At 39.8% G+C, this 21,466-nt stretch overlaps 1 protein-coding gene across 1 annotated transcript in view; it reads left to right on the forward strand.

The window, feature by feature from the left end:
* pbx3a (pre-B-cell leukemia homeobox 3a) overlaps positions 1-21,466 on the forward strand; it is a 56,443-nt gene that overhangs the window by 28,635 nt on the left and 6,342 nt on the right. Inside the window, exons 3-9 of the mRNA XM_071917547.2 lie at positions 5,308-5,549; positions 5,884-6,074; positions 7,904-8,039; positions 9,126-9,155; positions 15,937-16,102; positions 18,619-18,696; positions 20,338-20,450. Coding sequence (XP_071773648.1) covers positions 5,308-5,549; positions 5,884-6,074; positions 7,904-8,039; positions 9,126-9,155; positions 15,937-16,102; positions 18,619-18,696; positions 20,338-20,450 — 956 coding nt within the window. The remainder of the gene's footprint in view (positions 1-5,307; positions 5,550-5,883; positions 6,075-7,903; positions 8,040-9,125; positions 9,156-15,936; positions 16,103-18,618; positions 18,697-20,337; positions 20,451-21,466) is intronic.

Raw genomic sequence — 21,466 nt, forward strand, 5'->3', positions numbered from 1 at the left:
CTTTGCCTACTAATTAGGGCGCTTCTAAGTGCAGGGAGAGTCTCTAGTGCACAAAGGAGAGTCATTGGGTCGCCTTGAAGGTACCTCAAAGTGCTGAATTTGCATCATTTGCCTGGCGTGTGAAAGTAGAGTCTAGATATCTTGTTCAAAAAAACAAAAAAACGAGGGTGTCAACGAATGGAAATGAAAAGTAAAACAGGGAAAATAACACTCTCAATTATGAAGAGGTAGATGTCCTGAGATGATGGTAGAAGGCTGCTGCTGTATGATGCAGTGGTACAATATCTAATTGTATATAAACAGATTCATTCATTCACCTTCCATTCTCTATGAAGAATGTGGCTAAAATAATTTCATATTAACATGTATGTACAGCTTAAATGTTCAGAACTGGGACCTAATGAAGCCTTTACTGTACATTATTACCCATGGCAGCCTGCGGGGTTTCCTACTTTACCCCTCTAAGCCTTAAGGGAGGTGAGCGTTTGATTTCATGCGGCTGGAGACGCCTATGATGGAAGAGCCGGACGAACCTCAGCGAAACAGAAATTCCCCCTCCTGTGAACTGGCTCAGACGGCTGGCGAGAGGAGTGGAAGTGACAGCTGGACTGAGGTGGAACGGCACATCGGGTCTCCTTGTTACAGTTAATATACCTGACATGAAAATCAGCCCCTGGGTGCGCACACTGCAGCAGCGGTGCTACCTGGAAAAAGGAGGTGGAAAGCAGAGTGGGGTGGGGGGTTGGGTAACGTTGGCTAATACTAACATTGGGAGCAGAGAGAGCATTGTGTATTTGTGAACCATATCATATACCATATCAATCATATTTGTTTTTCCTTTGGAAATAGGATGACTTACTGCAAATAAGCTACGTTGGATCAGTGCCACAGATACATGCAATCTGACACACACACACACACACACACACACACACACACACACGTCCATTTAGAACAACAGATACATGCAGACAGGTGGACAGAAGGCAGATATTCCCATGGCCTCAACACACACCTGATGGCGAGCCAAATGTTCCTCACAAAAATCCAAACGGACAGTGTGAGGGTGCTGTGTCTGCGCTCGCCATTTGTAAAGTGAATGGAGCTCATTTTGAGCCGGCGTCCGCAAAGATTTTCTCTCACTGTCTGAAAGAGATGACAAACGACCTTGGTAATGACAAATGTTTTCGAGCGTGCCTCCAGGCTCCATCATAAACACTGCTTCTTTTCTGTGTGTGGGTGTGAGTTGGTCTGTGCGTAGTACCCAGGTGCCATTTTGGTGTTGTATTTACAACTTGTTCCACACGTTTTAACATTTTATCTAAGAGAGATTGTGATGTGCACATGCACTTTTGAGAGGCTGGTCCTGCAGCACCTCAGATCCCTGGTGAAGGACTCCCTGGACTCCCTGGACCGTCTCCAGTTTGTGTATTATTTCCACATAGGCTTGAATGATGCCATCTAGGCATGGGCCAGTATGAGATTTTGACGGTATGATAACCTTAGGCAAAAATACCACGGTTTCACGGTATCGCGGTATTGCGCACCTCTAAAATGTGTTATTGTAAAATCTCTGGGTAAAAAAAAAAAATCACACATTTTTTGCCATTGAACAATATGTAATTTATTTTTAAATAACATATAGAACATTTGGATAAGTTAACATGGTATAACATATAGAACATAAATAATTGAATTATTTTCTGGAAAAAAAATACACTTTGATTGTTTCAATGTTGATGCGCACGCACATACACACGTAAACACACACACTCTCTCGCTCTCTCTCTCTCACACACACACACACACGCTCTCTCTCTCTCCGTATAACACACACACACACTCACGCTCTCTCTCAGTCTCCGCATAGCCACAGTTTGTGCCTCATTTTGCACCGGCAGGTTTGAGGAGTCTTTCATGGTCATTATGTACATGTCTTCAGCGCAATACGTTTTGTTAAACGATCTGCTGGCTCTGTGGCATTTTGCTTTGAATTAATTCCGACAAAATTCAATGGTTTGCTGATGTTGGCTAGCTAATTAGCCATGTTATCTGCCTCGGTAGCTAGCCTAGAGTATTTATTTCACTAATGTCAGCTAGCTAGCTAGGCACGGTAACTCCCTAGTCCCATGACCATGAAAGACTCCTCGAACCTGCCGGTGGAAAATGGTTTCTGTCCGATGCATGCATCAAGTTAATTTCAAGACAACGTTACCTTGAATTTGGCAAAGAGCGATGGGTGGTGCTCCCGTAGATGTGCAATCATGTTGGATGTATTGCCTTCTCTAGCAGCCACTCTTCACCAGCATGTTTTGCATGTTGGGTGACCTTCCTCCTCTAAGCCGTGGCCGTCTGTGTTTTTTCGATAATCGAAATATTCCCATACAGCCGATGTAGTCTTTTTCGACGGGGGGAAAAGTTCGGGGGGTTCACCTCCTTCGGCCATTATACTTTACACACGGGTTGTAAACACAGCTGACTGACTGCTGAGCGCTGACTGCTCGGTACCAACCGAGGGGAGGGGCGTGTTCCTCTGGAGTCTGCACGCGACCTGGGGGATTCCCTGCACTTTCTCTCTTTGAGAATAGTCATTTTAACTTGGGGAGGGGGGGAAACAGCTCATACCGTCGGAACGATATGACGGGAAATATTAGTGGTTTTGGAACCATGACTTTTTCAAACCGCGGTATACCTTGAAACCAGAAACCGGCCCATGCCTAATGCCATCATATAACTGCTCCACAGGGATTACTCCCATCTAAATCGCCCTGGTGGCAATCAACGTACTTTCAACACCATCCAGCCCCTCCTTCTTGAGGAGGAGTTCAGAGTGAGGCAGGTGGACAATGTTCATTCTACAGAGGAACATGGCGGGTTGGCGTAGGCCCCAGGGAACTGTACTGACTTCGGATACAGCTCTGGGCCATGCCACCTCCAGAGGTTCTCTGATGACTCCTCTGTTGTGGGATGTATCAGTGAGGGCAGTGTGGTGGAGTTTATAAGAGTCTAGTGGAGAACTTCATCACGTGGTACAAGGACAGCAGCTCAACATCAGTAAAATGAAAGAGCTGGTAGTGGATTTCCTACTGACTTCTGTCACCATCCAGGGTGAGAAGGTAGAGATGGTGAAGTCTTACGAGTTCCTGGGGTTGCATACCAAACAACAAACTGGACTAGACTGATACATGGCGGCTCTGTGTAAGAGAGGGCAGAGACTGTTCTTCAGGAGGCTCAAGTCGTTCAATATGTGTGCCTGACTCCTCTGCATCTTCTGCAGTACCCAGGGGCGGAAATCACGGGGGGGACCGTTAGTCCCCCTTCCTGGGACTAACGGAGAGTTGTCCCCCTCAATATATCATTGTAAACATAACTATATAATTTTAAATAATATAATAATATGCATTGAAAGCACTTGTGCTAATTATAGACGCAAAACAATGCGTTTTTAAGTTTCGAAAGATTGCCCCCCCCTCATACGCCTCACAGTGGTTTGGTCCACTGCCTACCTGCCTCCCCGAACCCCCACACACACACATTAGCCCTCGGTACGAGTGTGTGTGGAGGATCTCTGGAAGTGTGTCAGTGGTGGCAGACCTCCAGTAAGTAGCTGAGGTTAACTTAAAACAAAGGATGTGTCAGACATTTTTCTTTACTTCTACCACTCAATAGAATAAAACACATTCACAGTTGTAATCAGACTACATTTTGTTCCGTTACCTCGCGGTTGAATCTTGTGTGTCAGCGTGTTGGTACGGAGCAGCCGCGTCTCCTAATGCATGTGTGTGTATGGAGGCAGGAGGTCTATCCACAATTAAAATCCTCATAACTCACTGAATTTTCGACCGATTTTCAAGCGGTTTGGTTTGTTACAAATGCCAGACATGTATTTATGATACAGGATAGTTGGTTAAATGAAAATGCGGGATTTCATACCAAAATACTTTATCTTTTGTAGATGGTAACAGTAATATTTCTATAATATAATATTTAAGATTAACTTACCCTACGTAATTAGGTTCTAAGTATATTCTTTTTTTCTTACTGCATGTAAAATGGCTGCCACTATGTTATTTTGTTCATAATTTTGGAAATAAATGAAGACTTAATTAATAAAAAAGACATAATTACAACAAACATTATGTTAAAATATTAAGTAAGTTTCTGGCAGGCTTCATAGCGTTCTGGACTTTTACACATTGACAGCAAAACATTAGAGATCTGCTTTTTCGGGAAAACAAAATCTAATTAGGCATATATTAGCTTTAGTTCAGTTAATGGGTGTTGCATCTCACCTACTACTGTAAATAACCTGCATGCTGTGTGTGTGTGTGGGGTGTGTGTGTGTGTGTGTGCCTATTTGTCAGCCAGTCAGTTAAAATGGCAGAGAAAAGAAAAACAGACATCCGATCATTTTTCAGTGCACCGAAACGCCAAGTAGAAAGACCCCAATAATATCAAAGGCAATTTGATAAAATCTTCATAAGAAAGGAATGAAGTGCTTATGGAAATGTTTCATAATGGACCTCTATATACATTTAATACAACAGTACTTTTGGCGGCACCTTTGGTGTCCCCTTCAGGAATTGCTCTTGAGAAATTTTTCTGTTTATTGTCCCCCCCAACAGTGAAATGAAATATCCGCCCTTGGCAGTACCAATCATTTATGGCCAGTGCTCTTTGCAGTAGTAAGAAAGGGAAGCAGAATGTAAGTGGGGGATGCCAGCAGGCTTTGCAAACTAGTACAAAAGGCAAGTTCTGTCATAGGGCTGAGCCTGGACAGGAGGCCGTGGCAGACATGACGACAAGGTCCAAACTAAACTTAATCTTGGACAATACCGCCTCTGGCTGTGCCTCTGGCTCATCCCCCCAAAGTGTACTAAGGAGCATTTCAGGCACCCGTTTGGCAGTCTGCCGTCTGACTGTCCAAATCCTTCCTGCTGCAACAGCCAACTAGGAAGGTGCTAAAGCCTGGATGCTGTGCACTGTATAAACTCTGAACTGTTGTCTCTGCTGCTATGCTGTGGACCTCTCTGTACAACTGCCCTGCATTCATGTATATGACCTGTACATATGTCTGTGCACATCTGTGTATAAGAGCATATCCACTCTGCAAATCTAATAATATGGAGTGCCAATGATGCTCTGTCAACGAAGATAGTTGTATTATCCTCATTATACTCTATTGTTATGTTATCTACTTGCTCTAATTAAGAGCCTCTCTTTGACTCCACTCAAATAATGCCTATTGATCCAGTTACATATAGTAACATCATAGCGTAACCGCTGTCTCCTGTGTTTGTTTGCCAGGTCTCAGTATCCGTGGTACACAGGAAGAAGACCCTCCAGACCCCCAACTGATGAGACTAGACAACATGCTGCTGGCAGAGGGGGTTGCCGGACCAGAGAAAGGGGGTGGATCTGCAGCGGCCGCAGCTGCAGCGGCAGCAGTGGGCGGTGGAGCTGATAATTCCATCGAACACTCGGACTATAGAGCCAAGCTGACACAGATCAGACAGATCTATCACACAGAACTAGAGAAATATGAACAGGTGAGGCACTCGCTCTTTAGGTGCCGGTAACACTTGAATTTTTTTTAGATATTTGTATTGTGCTTGAAAGACTTGTATGTTAGGGAGCCATTAAATACAATCTTAAGATTTATCACTCAAGATGCATTTTGTGAGATATATACTACAAACTAAACAGTTTAAAACATTTCACAATTTCAAAACATGAATTTATTCATCGTTAACCACAGTAGTACATAATTTGCGAATTATTATTAACTCTAATTTCAGGACAGGTTTGTAGTGAAATGGAGCATGCAATGGCTTATGTACGATCCAAGTTTGGTTTTCAATAATTTGTGTTTTTCCGTGTCAGGCATGCAACGAGTTCACCACCCATGTAATGAACCTGTTGAGGGAGCAGTCACGCACGCGGCCCATCTCGCCGAAAGAGATCGAACGCATGGTGGGCATCATCCACCGCAAATTCAGCTCCATCCAGATGCAGCTCAAACAGAGCACCTGCGAGGCCGTCATGATCCTGCGCTCCAGGTTCCTGGATGCTAGGTGAGTGTGGAGCATTGAATATTGCTGCCAAATGAAAAGAAGCAGACTTTTCGGAATTTAAAAAAAACATTTCTACCAATGTAGGCTGTTTTTTTCAAATGCACAATAAGTTTTTCAATTTACTCAGCAGATAAATGGCTGTGTAAAAACACCAAAATCTCAAAAAAAAAAAAAAAAAAAGGTTTACAACTGCAGTGATATTGTCTGCAATGCCACTGCTCTAATGAGTTTCAAGTATAGTAGGTTTAAACTGTACCCCGTTGAAGAAAATGGCGGTTAAATGTTTGTATTCTAAAATAGAGAGGCTTTATAACACTATTCCCTGCTCTTAGGATGTCTTCAGTAAATAAAGGAATTGCTATGGAATCTTGTTTGCCAATATATGCATATAACAGTTTCACTTCACTGTAGGCAGTTGTGTGTCCAGTAGACTGTTGGTGAGTCCACCAAGATTAAAGCTCATTTAATTTAAGAGATCATTATGAACACTGTGACATTATGGTTGATTCACCACAGGGGTGGAAGGATTGTGGTAAGTTTGGGCCGAGTTTAACTGAGCAGAGCCCCACTTGTTACACACAGCAAGTTTGACACTGAGAATGTAGGTGGAGGCTAGCCTAGGTAGCTAGCTAGTAGCTAAATAACTAAGCTAGCTAACTAATTTCCCTGCTCAATTTGTCGTGGTTGTTGTTCTGGAGACTGCTAGCTAATTTGATATATGGTCTATGTGAAGTCCTCACTTATGTGTTGAAGTAATGCTAGTTGTATATAAAAGCAAATCCTCCAGGTAGAGTTTCCCACCCAAGTGTTCAAAACGGCCACCATGTGAATAAGGTCAATTACACCTACACTTAGCCTACAATGTCTCACCCAATGATTTCCACCCTCACCATCAACCTCAATAACAAAGGGACATCTGAGCCTGCTGGTATTGCAAAGTTCTTTCAACCTCCTTAGCTCCTTAAGAAACTGCTATGGCATATCTGGCCCCTTACTCCTGCCGATGTATTTGTTTCAATATCAGCTTCCTATTTTGTGTTGATTTGTTCAGTGCAGGTTTGCTTGAACCAAGATCAAGACCTCCACGACCCTATTGCACTCGCTCTACAATGTCTCTGTGTCTAAGTGCTGACTGTGCTCGCTGAACTGGTTCTATGGGGTCTGTTTGTACCCAGTTACTACACAGTACATTTTCCTGTGTACATGAGAGTTGAATTTTCATTGATAATTATCTGACGTTGACAAGTGATTGATGTATTGTTTGTTCAATAGAGGCTACTGAACAAGAAGTCCCACACTTTGGCAACCCACTTTCATTCTTTTTATTTAAACGTTACAACTTTTTGGTCCTCAGACCTTCATCAACTGTCAGGTAGAGTGTGTAGAGTGATTGCTACTCTTTGATTGGTTATAGTACTTTTAAATTATGACTTGCTCATTGTGGAGCTATTCTTGCCTTGTTGAAGACGTTGTGGTTGAAACACACTGGCTCTAAGCCATGACGATAAAGGTGTTTTAAATTTCAAGCTTTTAGTCTGGATTTGGTGCTTTGGACATTGTCCATACAGCTCAATAGTTGAGCTGTATAGTAGTAATCATTTTCTCAATGGAGGTTTTCAATCTTAGAGCTAGCATTTCAGTTTTCAATACAAATTATGACTGTAATCCATGCATGTCACTTATTATGGTGGCACAAAAGCAACTTTTCATCTCAGTGGAATTCTAGCACAGACAGTGTTCTACTCTAAAATGTGCTTTGACACCTATTTATACACTTTCTTTTGTATATTAATTACCCTTTTGTTATCTCTGACTTTGTCCTCTCTCAGACGGAAAAGGCGGAACTTCAGCAAACAGGCCACAGAGATCCTGAACGAGTACTTTTACTCACACCTCAGCAACCCTTACCCCAGTGAGGAGGCCAAAGAGGAGCTCGCTAAGAAGTGTAGCATCACTGTTTCCCAGGTGGGTAAAAAATACCTGCAACCAATATATTGCCTTTAAGGAAGAAACAGAACAATGAGAACCAACAATAGAGACTTAATTTAGCAAGCGAATGGTAGATAAGACAAGGTGGTGGTAGCCCAACAATTAGAGAAGTGGGTTTTGGTGACCTGAAGGGTGCTGGTTCAAATCCCCACCACTGTGAGGAAAGTAATGATCTCTCCTGCCTCAACAGCTACCACTAAGCTGGCCCTGATCAAGACACTTAATCCCCAGCTGATTGGTTATACTGGGCAGCTCCTAGGTGTGAATGTGTTAAACTTTATGAATGTAAAGCTTGCTGAAAATGAACATGCATACTCAGCAACGCTTGCCTGAATAAACATCTTTCAAAAAAGGTACATAGTAGGCCTACTCGCCTGTTATTCATTTTTTTATTTATTTTGGTGGAAGCTTGTGGTCATGAGGGAGCGAAATGCATCACGAATGCATCATCACGCCTCCTCCCCCGCACACTGTTCACCTGTCGTATGTATGTGTGTCCTCTCAGTGTGTCAGACCTGCTCAGCCTCATGCACACTGTGACACTGAGACACCAACTGGAGCGTGAGTTGCTGGATCGTAGCCGCTGCGCTAGGCAAGTGCTAACACGCTGACAAAAGCCAGGGGGATTTGTATAGGCATCTGCGTAGGTGGCCACCATTCCTCAGCTCCCACCAACACACACTTGGGTATAGGATAAGGTTGTTTTTTTACCCTACGTTGCTCCCCGAGCATGCCTGCTTACCCCTCTCTGTGCTCTATAATTCTCTATTCTGTGTTTCAAACAAGATATTTGAATTTAACCTGGTACCTCCAGTGTGCTAAACCACTCCCAAGTTGGTTTTGAATGAGGATTACCTCAGTTTACACTGTACAGTTCATTTAAGGGGCTCTCATAGTATGTCTTAAAATTAGCATAGGCTTGTCCATGTGGCATATCTCTCATTGTCAACTCATGAAGCATCGAATGTGACGTGTTGTGTCTGTTATGTTGGGGTGGGGGTGTGGAGTATTAGGCCTGCACAGTCCAGCACTGTAAAAAAGCCCATTCTTTTTTGCCCTCAGGGCGGGGGGAGCAGCATCACAGTGTCACAGGTATGTCACAATTCTCTCTCCTCATCTGCTGTCTATCATTATGTCTGCCTAGTTAATGTGAAATACCTGTGTTTTTCTCAAAGTCAGTTAATATTCAGTGCAATGACTGGACAGCCATAGCCACAGACAGTGTGAGACCAGTCTCACACTGGTGAATGTACACACAAACACACAGATATTCACACACATGCACACTCTCTCCTGTTGTATCCAGTAATAATCCAATGGGAGTTTTGCTGCACCTACTCTTGCAGCATAAGTCAAATAATGGCACTTAAGTTGTCTAGGTGCTAGGCTAAGCAAAAAGGACATGTGGTGAAAGAGGGATCACCATAAACAAGGGTGAAAAATGTATATGCGGAAACAGTTGTGGCATCTCTCTTCTCTGTGATACTGGCAGAGTGCTGACACATGTCATGCTATTAAGCCCCACACCCCACATTACTGAAACCAAGTTTGCTGAAAACCAGGAGCACATCCAAAATCGTGAGTTTGTCAAATCAGGGGAAGTGTAAGGTCCAACAAGGCTAATGACTGTAATAACTGGGCAAGCAGTGAAACAGAAAACATGACTTTATAGCAGTGATCCTCAACCTTTTTCATATCAACCTAATTTAGTACAAATTAGATCCACAGACCCCCATTTGAATCTTTTGTCTCTCGGACCCAAATCTGAGAATATTTGTATAGCCTACTGTTAGATATGATTTTGTCCAGAATCCCATGACTATCTGTATTGTAGGTAGAGAGATAACATTGAAACAATGATCAAAACAGTCATTCTTCTAGATTCTCTTATTGTAAATGAAATAATGGTGAAGTTTAACAATTCATCAATTTGCTGGGGACCCCCTGGTGGTCCCTGGACCCCACACTGAGAACCACTGCTTTATAGTATGTTTCCCATTGTTGCAGTTTCTTAGTATTTAAATGGTTATTATTTTGATGACCTGAAATGTAAATTTTAATCATGACCTCTGGCCTTTAAACACACACAAAAAGTAGTTGCAGTTTTGTTGTTTACTACTAGCTTTGCATCAATAAAATGGCCTTGCTGTTTGACTGATACAAAGGCAAACACTTGGATCTAATTAATTGCAAGTTTTTTTCCAGATAAACAATAGGCCTATTTTGTTTTTACAAACATGCTGGCTGAAATATTACTTTACAAGATCTTAGCTTAGTCTTTAACAAATTAGCTTGCTAGCTAAGTGTTACCAGCTTAAAAGCCTGGATAACAACTGATCATATGGTCAATCATTTTTTTAATTTTCTGATTATTCTTGACAAGTGAACTGACAAGAAATTGTGTTTGTGGGAAAACCTTTGGCAAATAATATGTTTAATCAACATAGCAAAGTTGGTGGCCAAATATGCAGTCAACCTCAATAAATGTGCTGAAACTCAAAGTAAGTTAGCATCTTTTGTGGTTCCATGTATTTGCTGGAATTAAAACATTTTCTATGATGTAGAAACATAGTTCCATGTTCAAAGAGACTTGCAGTAAAACAGTATTGTATTGAGAAAAGCATTCTTAAAAAAGCCATGATAATGGTGGTATAGTTTCCATTGCAGTTGGCTTATTAACAGTATGTTAAGACTACCAGCTAACTGTTGTTGCAAATTTGTTCCTCAAAATAAATTGAGCAAAAGTAGACTATACTGAAGCTGGCTGCAAAGACTGCAAAGATTTGGCAACTTGCCAGTAGCCTACATGAAGGTGGTGTGTGCAGTGTAATTTTATTGGACATTGATCAAAGATAACAATTACAGAATTATTTTTGGGGAAGTCAGTTCATCCCTTTTTGATGTAATAGTTATTGAATACATGCTCATGGCTTTCATTGTCATTTTCTTTCAGATGTATTATAACACAACACAATCTCATAAAAGTTTGTCAAATGAGCACCAACTCTGTAAGGCAGCTTACATGTTGTGGACACAAAATATGTGAACATTGCGTTCCTCCACCACACATTGGATGATGTAACAATAGCATGAATTGGACACACCATTTTCACCTGTTTGCCACATCAAAAGGTTAGTTAACAGTTATGTTTAGGAAAGTAAAACAACTTTGGTTAAAGGATAAGTTTGTCGATTTTGGACCTATATATAAACTCTCTCATAGTACTTGAACCCTCAGAGAATACCGGCTCCTGAGTCAGCTGTTGGTTTAATGGTGAGCTCCGCCGCTACCCTCAAACAGGGTTTGTCAAAATATCTCCAAAAAAGCCAGTCTGTGAAAACGATATGGCTATCAACTGACGTATTTATATTCACAGCCCGGAAAGCAGCAGCACCGCACCATTTCCACTCAGTGGATAGTGTCTCTACCCAACTCCATGTGCAACTGTTTATGCTATAACCATCCGCAAAACTAGATCACGCTGCCAGTAATGCACTTTCACCCCACAGCAGTCTGTGCTGCAGCAGAGAAAAAATGTTCTGTGATTTCCTGATTAGTGAAAGTGTGGTGGAAGGTAGAATTGTGTCATGAAGCTAATTTAAATTTATGTACGTTTACTCTCAACTCCCCTGTGGAGCCTACAAATGGCTTTTTTGGAGATATTTTGACAAACTCCATTTGGACTCATTGTTAGCAGCAAGAGGCAATGAAGCTCTCTGTTTCAACCGACAACTGACTCAGGAGCCAATATTACCTGCGGGTCCAAGTACTACAGGTGTGTAAGAGACGAATTATGCTTAGGTCAAAATCGATTAACTTATCCTTTAAGGTTAGGATTAGGTTCAGGTAAATAAAATGATTTGGTTAAGGTTAGAGAAAAGTTTTGGTCATAGTCAAATAAGAAACATTTTCGTTAAAAAGGGAAATTTCACTCGCAGTAGAAATCTTGGCATGTGTTGGGAATTCAACCCGGGTCGTCAGAATTGAAGGTAAATGTATCCACCCATCCATCTCCCTGACCACAACACCCTTACATATTTCTCAGTGCATGTATTTGTATTTTAAGACTCATTGTGCTCATTTCATGACTCATGATTCATGATTTCATGTGATTCCACAATTGAAACTTTCAAGTTCTTTAACTACCTGAAAGTGATGGGACAGATTTGTTTCTAAACTTTCTGATACAGTTATAGAAACATAGAAGAAGAGTCATCTAATCCTTGGACATTTCTCAAATTCCCTCAAATTCTCAAATTCCCCAGTTAGACAGTATCTAAAATCTCAAGACACAACCATCAGAATTTACACGGCAGAATGGAATTGAGGAAGAGAGTATGCACTTGTAAATTATTTAGTGCAGTTATGTGGTTTCTCTCAGTGAGTTGGTGAGAGAGGCTATAGCCTAGTTGTCAGGTCCTAACATCCTGTCTTCCATCGCCAAACCTCATATCTCTCTAATTCTCTATCTCTCTTTCTCCTCCCTTTCTCTGTCACATTGGCCTTGGATATGTACAGTTTAACAGCTCAATGTTTTCTTCTATTTAAAAGTACAGCTGACAGATAAACATGGAGCATCACTGAATAGTGAGACTTTTGTGAGGTTGTCAAAAAAAAAACTTATTTTGAGTAACATCTATCATGAAACAATTAAATTATATCCCATTATATTTAAATACAACTTAAATATAATGGGATATTTAAAGGTCCCATATCATGTAAAACAGGATTCCCCTTGCCTCTTTGATTATAAAGCAGTTGGATGGTCTATCTAAACATGGTGAAAGTATCAAAACACACGGTCGTCAACTAAATCCACTCAATCCATATTAGAAAAGCGAGTCTCTAAACGAGCCGTTTGGACTTCTGTAACTTTGTGGCGTCACAAAGGTTCGCTCATTATCATTTTTGTAAGAAATAATAGACTAACAAAGTGTTTTTTTCAAACAGTTGAGTGGTTGTCATTGTTTATTACCGGAGAGTTTTCCCTACCTGTAGCTGCCGGGTTGCGGTGTCTCACGTTTCACTCTTGAAACGGTTAGCCAATCAGAACAGAGGGTCGTTAATATTAATGAGCCTTAAAGACACAGCGACAGAAACAGCCTGTTCTTGGTAAGGCTCAGAGAGATGCTGGAAAATGAATGTGTAGAAATGGATTGAGAGTGTTTTTGGTGCATGACACCACACACACAGCTTTGAATGGACCTCAAGACAGAAAATAAAACACTGGAAAGTGTAAAATATGGGACCTTTAAGAAAATGTAAATACGAAATGTTTAAACTCGTAAATATTGCGTTCCGTAACAGCAAATAAAACCGACCAAAATTGCCATAATAATCCAGTATTATATAGGATTTCCCCATGTTGTCACGTTTTCTTTGTTAATGAGCTGTTGACCCTTGATTTAGTGAAGAGAAAAAGAGACATTTTGGAAAAGACAGTCGAGGCAATTTAATTCAAGAGAGAGTTGTTGGGTAAATGTCACTGCACACACACAAAGACCACCGCCCCTACACACACACACACACACACACACACACACACACACATGCATAGTGACCAATGACCTTTAAGCTGTCGTATTCCGTTATTGTCCATCCTTGGTTGCTCTTTACAAGCCCCGTGCGGATGACCTGGATCACTCCTAGTCATAAACACCACCCTACCTTTAACCATAGCACTCCCCTTTCACACACAAACAGCTCCAGTATAATGTTGATTTGGTTGGTAACGCTTTATTTTCCGGGTCCACAATTTCCTAATAATTTCCTAGAAAGGAACTGTTCATTTATCTGGAAGTTTCCTGGAAAGAACCATGAAATGATGTAGTAGCTATATAGAAAATGTCAGCAGTCTGGTGGAGTCGATAAGATACTGTACATTTCTAAAAGAGTTTCCTGGAAAGAACTGCAAAACAATAAACTATTTATTGGAAAAATAATAGGCAGAGGTCAATTATCAGACGTCATTATTCATATAGTTATATAATATAGTTATTTGTTGTATTCTTAATTCATTTTAGTTAAAGAGTAACTAAACCCCAAACCCAAATCTTCGGTGAAGCCTGACATCTAAAGTAGGGTACTGAACTGGCCATCTGCTATTGGATGATCTTTGGTGCCAGGTGATGTCACCGCCTGTACTCTATAGTAGGTGACATCACCAGGCACCAAAGACCAGCCAATAGCAGATTGCCAGTGCAGTACCCTCACACATCACCAGTAGATGTCAGGCTTTACAGATTTTGGTTTGATGTTCAGTTACTTTTTAATTACAAATTTTTCTATATAACTGCTACATAATTTCATGGTTCTGTCTTGTAAACAACAGAAGAAATTGGAGGAACTTACCAACTACCAGCTACCATTGAACTTTTTCTCTATTTTCCCTATAATTAGTACATCATTTTATGCTTCTTTCCAGGAAACTTCCTAAGAAATTAACAGTTCCTTTCTAGGAAATTATTAGGAAATTGTGGACCCGGAAAATAAAGCGTTACTGATTTGGTTGTATCTTTTAGGTGCTGTTGGATATGTTGTATCTTACTCATTATTAACCCAACTCTAAGCATCACAGATGTATAAAGGAATGCTCTGTTAAAAATGCTATGATTTGCTGACCATAGGTAACTCTGTCTTGTTACATTTGCAATAACAGCACAATACATTTACAATACCAGTAAACGGATGAAATGATGACCTGCTGAAATGTATAGTTCGGAACCTTAGTGGTCATACCACTTTAAAAATAAAGTGATTTCTATAAACATACTCTACGGAGGATATGTATGTATTATCAATTTGTGCCCTATGTGTAGTTTCCATTAACAGCATGGCTGTGAAACACCAACCAGCAATTTCTCCATACGGCCTTGTTAACATGCCTACTTTGGTTGAGTCACATTTCCTGGCAGCAGTCAGCAACTTTTAGTATCTCATGTGACCTTACGAAGAAAAGGCCTTTTGGAGGCAGCGGCTGATGTGAACATGCATGCTTGTACATTTGCATACGTACTCACATGGCACACAACAGTACTTATACTTTACTTTTCAATTTTCAGCCATGTCACTGGAAAGATTTTCTGGGAGCACATATTAACTATTAATAAGTTGCTTATTAACATACATATTAGTAGTGTATTGGTTCATTATTAGTCATTACAAACCACTTAATAGCACCTTATTCTGCACACATTGTATTCTACAAGCATAGCATAATATATTAACTATGGGTTTTCCCTCAATAGCCTCCTAATTAGTGCTTATAGCAGTCAGTAATGACGTTTTGCTGGTTTCTCATGTTTGTTAAATGGATAAAAACATTTCCTGTGCAATTTTGGGAAGGAAACCGATACCTTTTTTTAATGTATTGTAAACCATTAGAAATGTTTCATATGAATTTAAGTTATTCAGAAAGCCTAATTAAGGGAGAATACGTATTCTTGTGATACTAGCACCTTATAAGCCCCATAGTGAACAAAGAGCCCAAAAGGCTGTTGAAGGAATGGAGTATACTTGTAAAATATGATGTGTTATGAGGTGTTAATAAGTGGTTTGTACTGACTAATAATGTACAAATACACTATTAATATGCGCGTTAATAAGCAACTTATAATAGTTCATATGTGCTCCCTAATCTAAAGTGTTTTTCTATATGGTTTCATGAGACTTGGAATGTAGAAAAGTAATAAAGGGGGCTAAGAAGTATGATTGAAATAAGAACAAATGATTTGATTGGTCGGACAAAACACACAGTTGGATCTGCTGTGGCAAAATGCTGGGATGAAAACACTGGGATGGATCATATCTGAGGCAAGTTCTCTGTCTTTTTCTTTTTTCTCTCTGTTCCCTCCTCCTACCCCTGAACACCAGGTTTCCAACTGGTTTGGCAACAAGAGGATCCGGTATAAGAAGAACATCGGCAAGTTCCAGGAAGAGGCCAATCTTTATGCAGCCAAGACAGCCGTGACGGCGGCCCACGCAGTAGCGGCCGCCGTCCAGAACAGCCGAGCCAGCTCTCCCACCACACCCAACTCAGGTAGGTAGGGGCATTATCCTCAGCTAAAACTGTCCTAATGTAGAACTTGGCTTATTGTGTACGCCCAATTCAACACAACCCAACTGGACATGTTGGGCTCAGGTTAGCTCAAGCTAGATTTCTCATTGAATTGCTTGAGTGTGGGTCAGGCTTTGGTTGAAAAATATTGTTGAAGAAAATAATATGGAATTTGGGGATTTACTTGAGTTTGTGCTCAAAAAAAGCTGGATCCCCTGGACTCTATCTTGAATTTTTCATGTTTGGATCAGGCAAGGCTCAAATTTACACCCATAAAACTCTAATGTATTGAAATGTGTGCACTGTAATACTCTGTAATGTTGTGTAATGAGACACAGTAGCTTTGCCAAATATGAAGGTCTGGGACATCCAACATTAAAATTAACATTCACGCAGATAACACATTCATAGGAATTTCATAATGAATTTAACATGAAATTATTGTGCAGATCTTCCCCAAACATTAACAATATTGACAACAAACCATTGTCTTGTATGTCTTGTAAGTCATAGTTAACAATTTTAAGTTTCTCTATTTTTTGTTTTTCATGAAGTGGAACTCCACAAGTGTCAACTATTCATAAATGTATTATTTAAAGGCAAATTCCAATTAAAAATTATTAGCAAGGGTGACCCAAGTGGGAAGTGGCTCTCTCTATTGAGTTACAGAACCATCAAGCCTATAAAGTGGCATCCAAACGTTATGAAAATAACTATTATTAATATTTTTTTAGAAATGTTGAGCAAATGGTGAGTAAAACCTTATTTTAATCCTGTTAATAACATCACAGATTCTGGTTCACAATGATTGGATGAAATTTTAATTTCTTAAGTGTTCTTAAGTCTTCTCAAAGCTATTCCACGTAAAATCTGAAGTGGAAAATGTGTGGTATAAATGGATATTTTTATTAAATAAGTGCTAATTGATCAACAAAAACACACTTACTGTATGCATTATGCATTTCCAGAGGGTTTTAAATGTTCCACAGTAAAGTGGAAAGAATGCTACAACTTTTAATCTATTATTTCTTTTTGTCTAGAGGTCGACTAATTAGGGATCAACAAATTGAGTTTTTGCACAAATGAAGTAACAGGGAATAAAAACAATAAATTAGGCTCACATCATTTTTACAATATCATGATATGAATGTTTTAAATGGATAAAATGGGTGATTAGTGATTGAATGTATGATTTTTCTAAAATGGTCTCTTAGCCCGGAAAGTGTCCTGGCCAGTCCTGTACATATTTCTATCTTGGTGATTAAACATTGCTCTCTCCTCCTACTGACCTTGTTTGTCGAGTCTTTTAAGAAAGCTTATTCAAATCAAAGGCAAAAAGAGATGGAAAGAGCATTAAATCAGAGGAGGTAAAGGAGGAAAGTTGTCTATGGGTGTGCTGAAGCTGAGATAGAGAGAGATACACGCACTAGAAGGAGGAAAACGAATGAAAGAATGCTAACTGAAGACAGATATATGCCTACAAAGATACTAATTATATGTGAATGACTAGAATCACTGACAGATTGGATGAAACAATTGCCATTTTGTGTGCTTTCCTAATTGATCAAGAAATGTGATGTCACCAAAACAAATCCATAGATGGAGGATTCAGTTACTGCCTCCTTGACTTTTCACAGTCCAAACTGCCATATGGAGCAGACATTTGAAAAGCCTTCGTCCAAATATCGAGAGACAGCTCCCGCACACAGCATCAGGGAATTATGCAATTATCTATTTTCAGTGCCATAGACCATAATTTGCACTGATATATACTGATTACTGTTAATTTATGAAAGCTGTAATCAGCCCTGACTAACAAACACATTAATCAGTCGACCTCTATTTTCAACACACTTGTTGTCCAAGTAGAGAAGTTGGTGTTGTGTGTCTAGATTTACTTATTAGCAGTGTCATATGGGCTGCTAGGTGGATCTTACTGTTCAGCATCCGGATTAGACACATATACACTACCGGTCAAAAGTTTGGGGACACCACATTTTTCTTTATTTTTACTATTTTTCACATTTTAGAATAAGAGTAAAGACATCAAAACTATATGCAATAACACAAATGGAATTATGCAGCAACCAAAAAAGTGTTAAACAAATCAAAACTATCTTATATTTTAGATGCTTTTAAGTAGTCGCCCTTTGCCTTGATGGAAAGGCAAAGGCTTTGGAAAGAAATGTATACATAGGATCAACTTCACTATTTATATTTGTCTAAGAAATACATTTCAAGCATTTAAGCAGAAGCCTTTAGATCAAAATGGCTTTAAGAGAATGAAAAACATAGAACATTCAATGAGGTGTCCCCAAGCTTTTGGGGACACAGTGTATGTTCTTCTTTTTTGATAGCTTTGGAAAGGTTTGCAAAGTTACAAAGTTACAAAGTTACGTCCACTGCTGAAATGATATTCAACTACCGTGATGTCACTTATTGTAAGACTAGAGTCCAGGGATTTTGAAGTGGTGCCGTTCCTCTCTCTTCCCACCCAGGCTTCCAGATGAAAGACGAGGAGTTCCAACTGGATACTGCTGAGAGCAAAAACTCCATATTAACCAACATGTTCACTGGTACTGGCCCTTTACCACGTAGAATATCCTATATGTTGTCATCCTACTCACGTAAAACCCATCCATCTCATTGGTCCATAGTGATTCCATTGTGACCATTTCATAGTTTTGTTTTCATTTGGGAGATGATAATTTGTCTGTGTTGTGAGGCTTCATGGGGAAAAACATGTAGCATAGGCCGTTATTCTCCTTCACTCTACTGGGTCCAGCCCTCCTCTTTTTGCCATATTCATAGGATTCCTTATTCTTAGTCCAATGAACAAGTTTTACTGTGGGTGGCTCTGTGATCATACTGATCTATGCATCTTTTCCTCAAAATCCAATTGGATCTTGTCCAAAGCATGAAGTATTCAGTATTTAATTTACTATTTAATGCATAGTTGGATTTGGTTTCTACGGAAGAGGATTAGGGCCACATGCGAAAAAGTTATTTGAGTTCTGAGTTTAAAGTCAGAATTCCGAGAAAAAAGTCAGAACTCAGAATTCTAACTTTAAACTCAGAATTCTGACTTTATTCTCAGAATTCTGACTTTAAACTCAGAACTCAAATTTTTCACATGTGGCCCTAATCCTCTTCCGTAGATTTCACTGACAAGTAATGGCACAAAGTTTTTTCAGGCCTAGATCTATAAGGAATGCATATACTGCTGTTCATTCCTATTTCAAATGAGGTCACACAGTTTTGCTGCTCTCTGAGGTTTGATTTGACTTCACGGTCGAAGAAAAAAAGAGGGATGTTATTTTTTTGTAGGCGAATTAAAACAATTTTAATAACATGCCTAACATGACAGGCCACCAAAAGCAGTCTCACTTTCTCCCTGCTCCTACATTTCTTTTCAAATATTTTCTTTTCTTCTGAAAAATAATGGCAAAGCTATTTCACCACTAATGTAATTACATTAGGCAACATAAAAAATGATATGGAATTTGCTTCTTTTCATTTACAGAAGTTGCAAATATTTCCCATAGCTATTTAGGCCCATAACTTGATAATTTACTTTATAACTTATTAGGATAAGGACTATAGAACAAATTCTAGACTGCTAAGCCAATAATTTTCCTGTAAGAATGGTCTGTAGTTTCCACTGCAAATCAACTTGTTTGAAGAATTTAGTAGAATCAAGTGTCATTTTCTTGACAGCAGTGCAGTGATCTGCCTTATTCTGACTGGTTTCAACAGACTGACACTCATTTCTAGAAAACTCCTGAAACAAGTGAAGCTGCATTGGAAACAAGTGGAGTTATCTCTCCTCACTGGAAGAATTAAATAAGATTTGAAAGGCTGAATATGAGACTAAATGACTCGTTAAGGAGGAGTTTTTTTTGCAGTGTAAGCGATAAAGGATAATTGTGATTATTTTCAACCTGCCTTTCCTAGTTTTTGCCATCATGACGATTGATTTTTTTCAAAATTTCAGCCTCACTGTAGAGCTTGACATAGCTTCAGTTAGCTGGGAGCGCTGTTGGATTTTTCACATCAGTGCTAAATGAATCTAGGGAAAACACTGATTCAGTTAGTTAGTATATCTGTTTGTGTGTGTGTGTGTGTGTGTGTGTGTGTGTGTGTGTGCATATGTGTGTGTGTGTTTTCCTTCTCAGTATAGCCCTTCTGCTCAGACGCTTCCATCTCTTCCTCTCCAGGTTCCTCCGCTTCTTTTAGCCTCCCAAACTCGGGGGACATGTTCATGAGCATGCAGAGTCTTAATGGGGCCTCTTACCAGGGGGCTCCAGTCGGAGCCAATGTGCAAACCCAGGTAGGATCCCAATACAGCGAGGGCCAGGAAGTCAGGTCATGCACGAGGGCCACTCAGCAATAAATCAGTGAACTTTATCATATTACTAGAATCGTTGTAGAATCTTGTAAAGTGCGTAGTTCTGAATTAAGATGATAATTAAACATCTTAATTTAGCCCTTCATACATATGAAGGTGTTTTTGAGATGTGTGAGGTGTGTCTGTCAGTGATGTCCAGCAGTAGGTGGACATCACTAATTAAGCTTTTGGCTCTGACTCAAGCTCTTCTTGGCCTGGGAATCCCCATTCTTGTGTCCTTATGTCACTTTCATCAAATCTTGCAGTTGATGTAATTTATTTTATTTTCACCTCTCGATTTCACTGGATTAGTTCAACCTGTCCAGTGTCATGACTGTATGTATATCTATATGTGTGTCACGTACTATTCCTTGTTCATCTCGACTGCCATTTTTCAGTTCGGTTTACGACACTATAATTCTTTTTTTGTCACTGGTTCCTATTTGTTTCTTTGTGTCATGTGTTATTTTACAGTGTCTCGGGTCAAGCCCTTTAATATTATTGGTTGTTTGTCAAAATTGTTATCCTACACTAATGTTTTGTGTGTTGTTTGCATCGTGCCGTGGCATATCTGCATAGAGATGACATACAACTGTCAAGGCTGCAAGTGCTTTAAACAGAGGTTGTATGAAGAGAAGACTTGAGACTTGACTTGACTTGGGTTCTGGTGACTTGGGACTTGACTCTGATGACTTGAAAAGGTTTCTAAAGTCTTGACTTGAGATCTTGTGTTTGTGTAAATGACTTAGATTGAAAGTGATGAGATTTGTTCCAGCAGACGACTGAATTTAAATTCTGTTTTCTGAATTTGTATGGAATGATTGAATTTATTGAAGTTGAAACTGATTCTAGAAATCAAACTCATGATGCTCTTACCAAGTTTTTATCCTATTAAAACCATATTGCATTGAAAAGTCCTAGATATTTAGTTTTCTTTAAGATATTAAATTGATACTGGA

Source organism: Centroberyx gerrardi, chromosome 2 (genome assembly GCF_048128805.1).
Source record: "Centroberyx gerrardi isolate f3 chromosome 2, fCenGer3.hap1.cur.20231027, whole genome shotgun sequence".
Lineage (NCBI taxonomy): Eukaryota > Metazoa > Chordata > Actinopteri > Beryciformes > Berycidae > Centroberyx > Centroberyx gerrardi.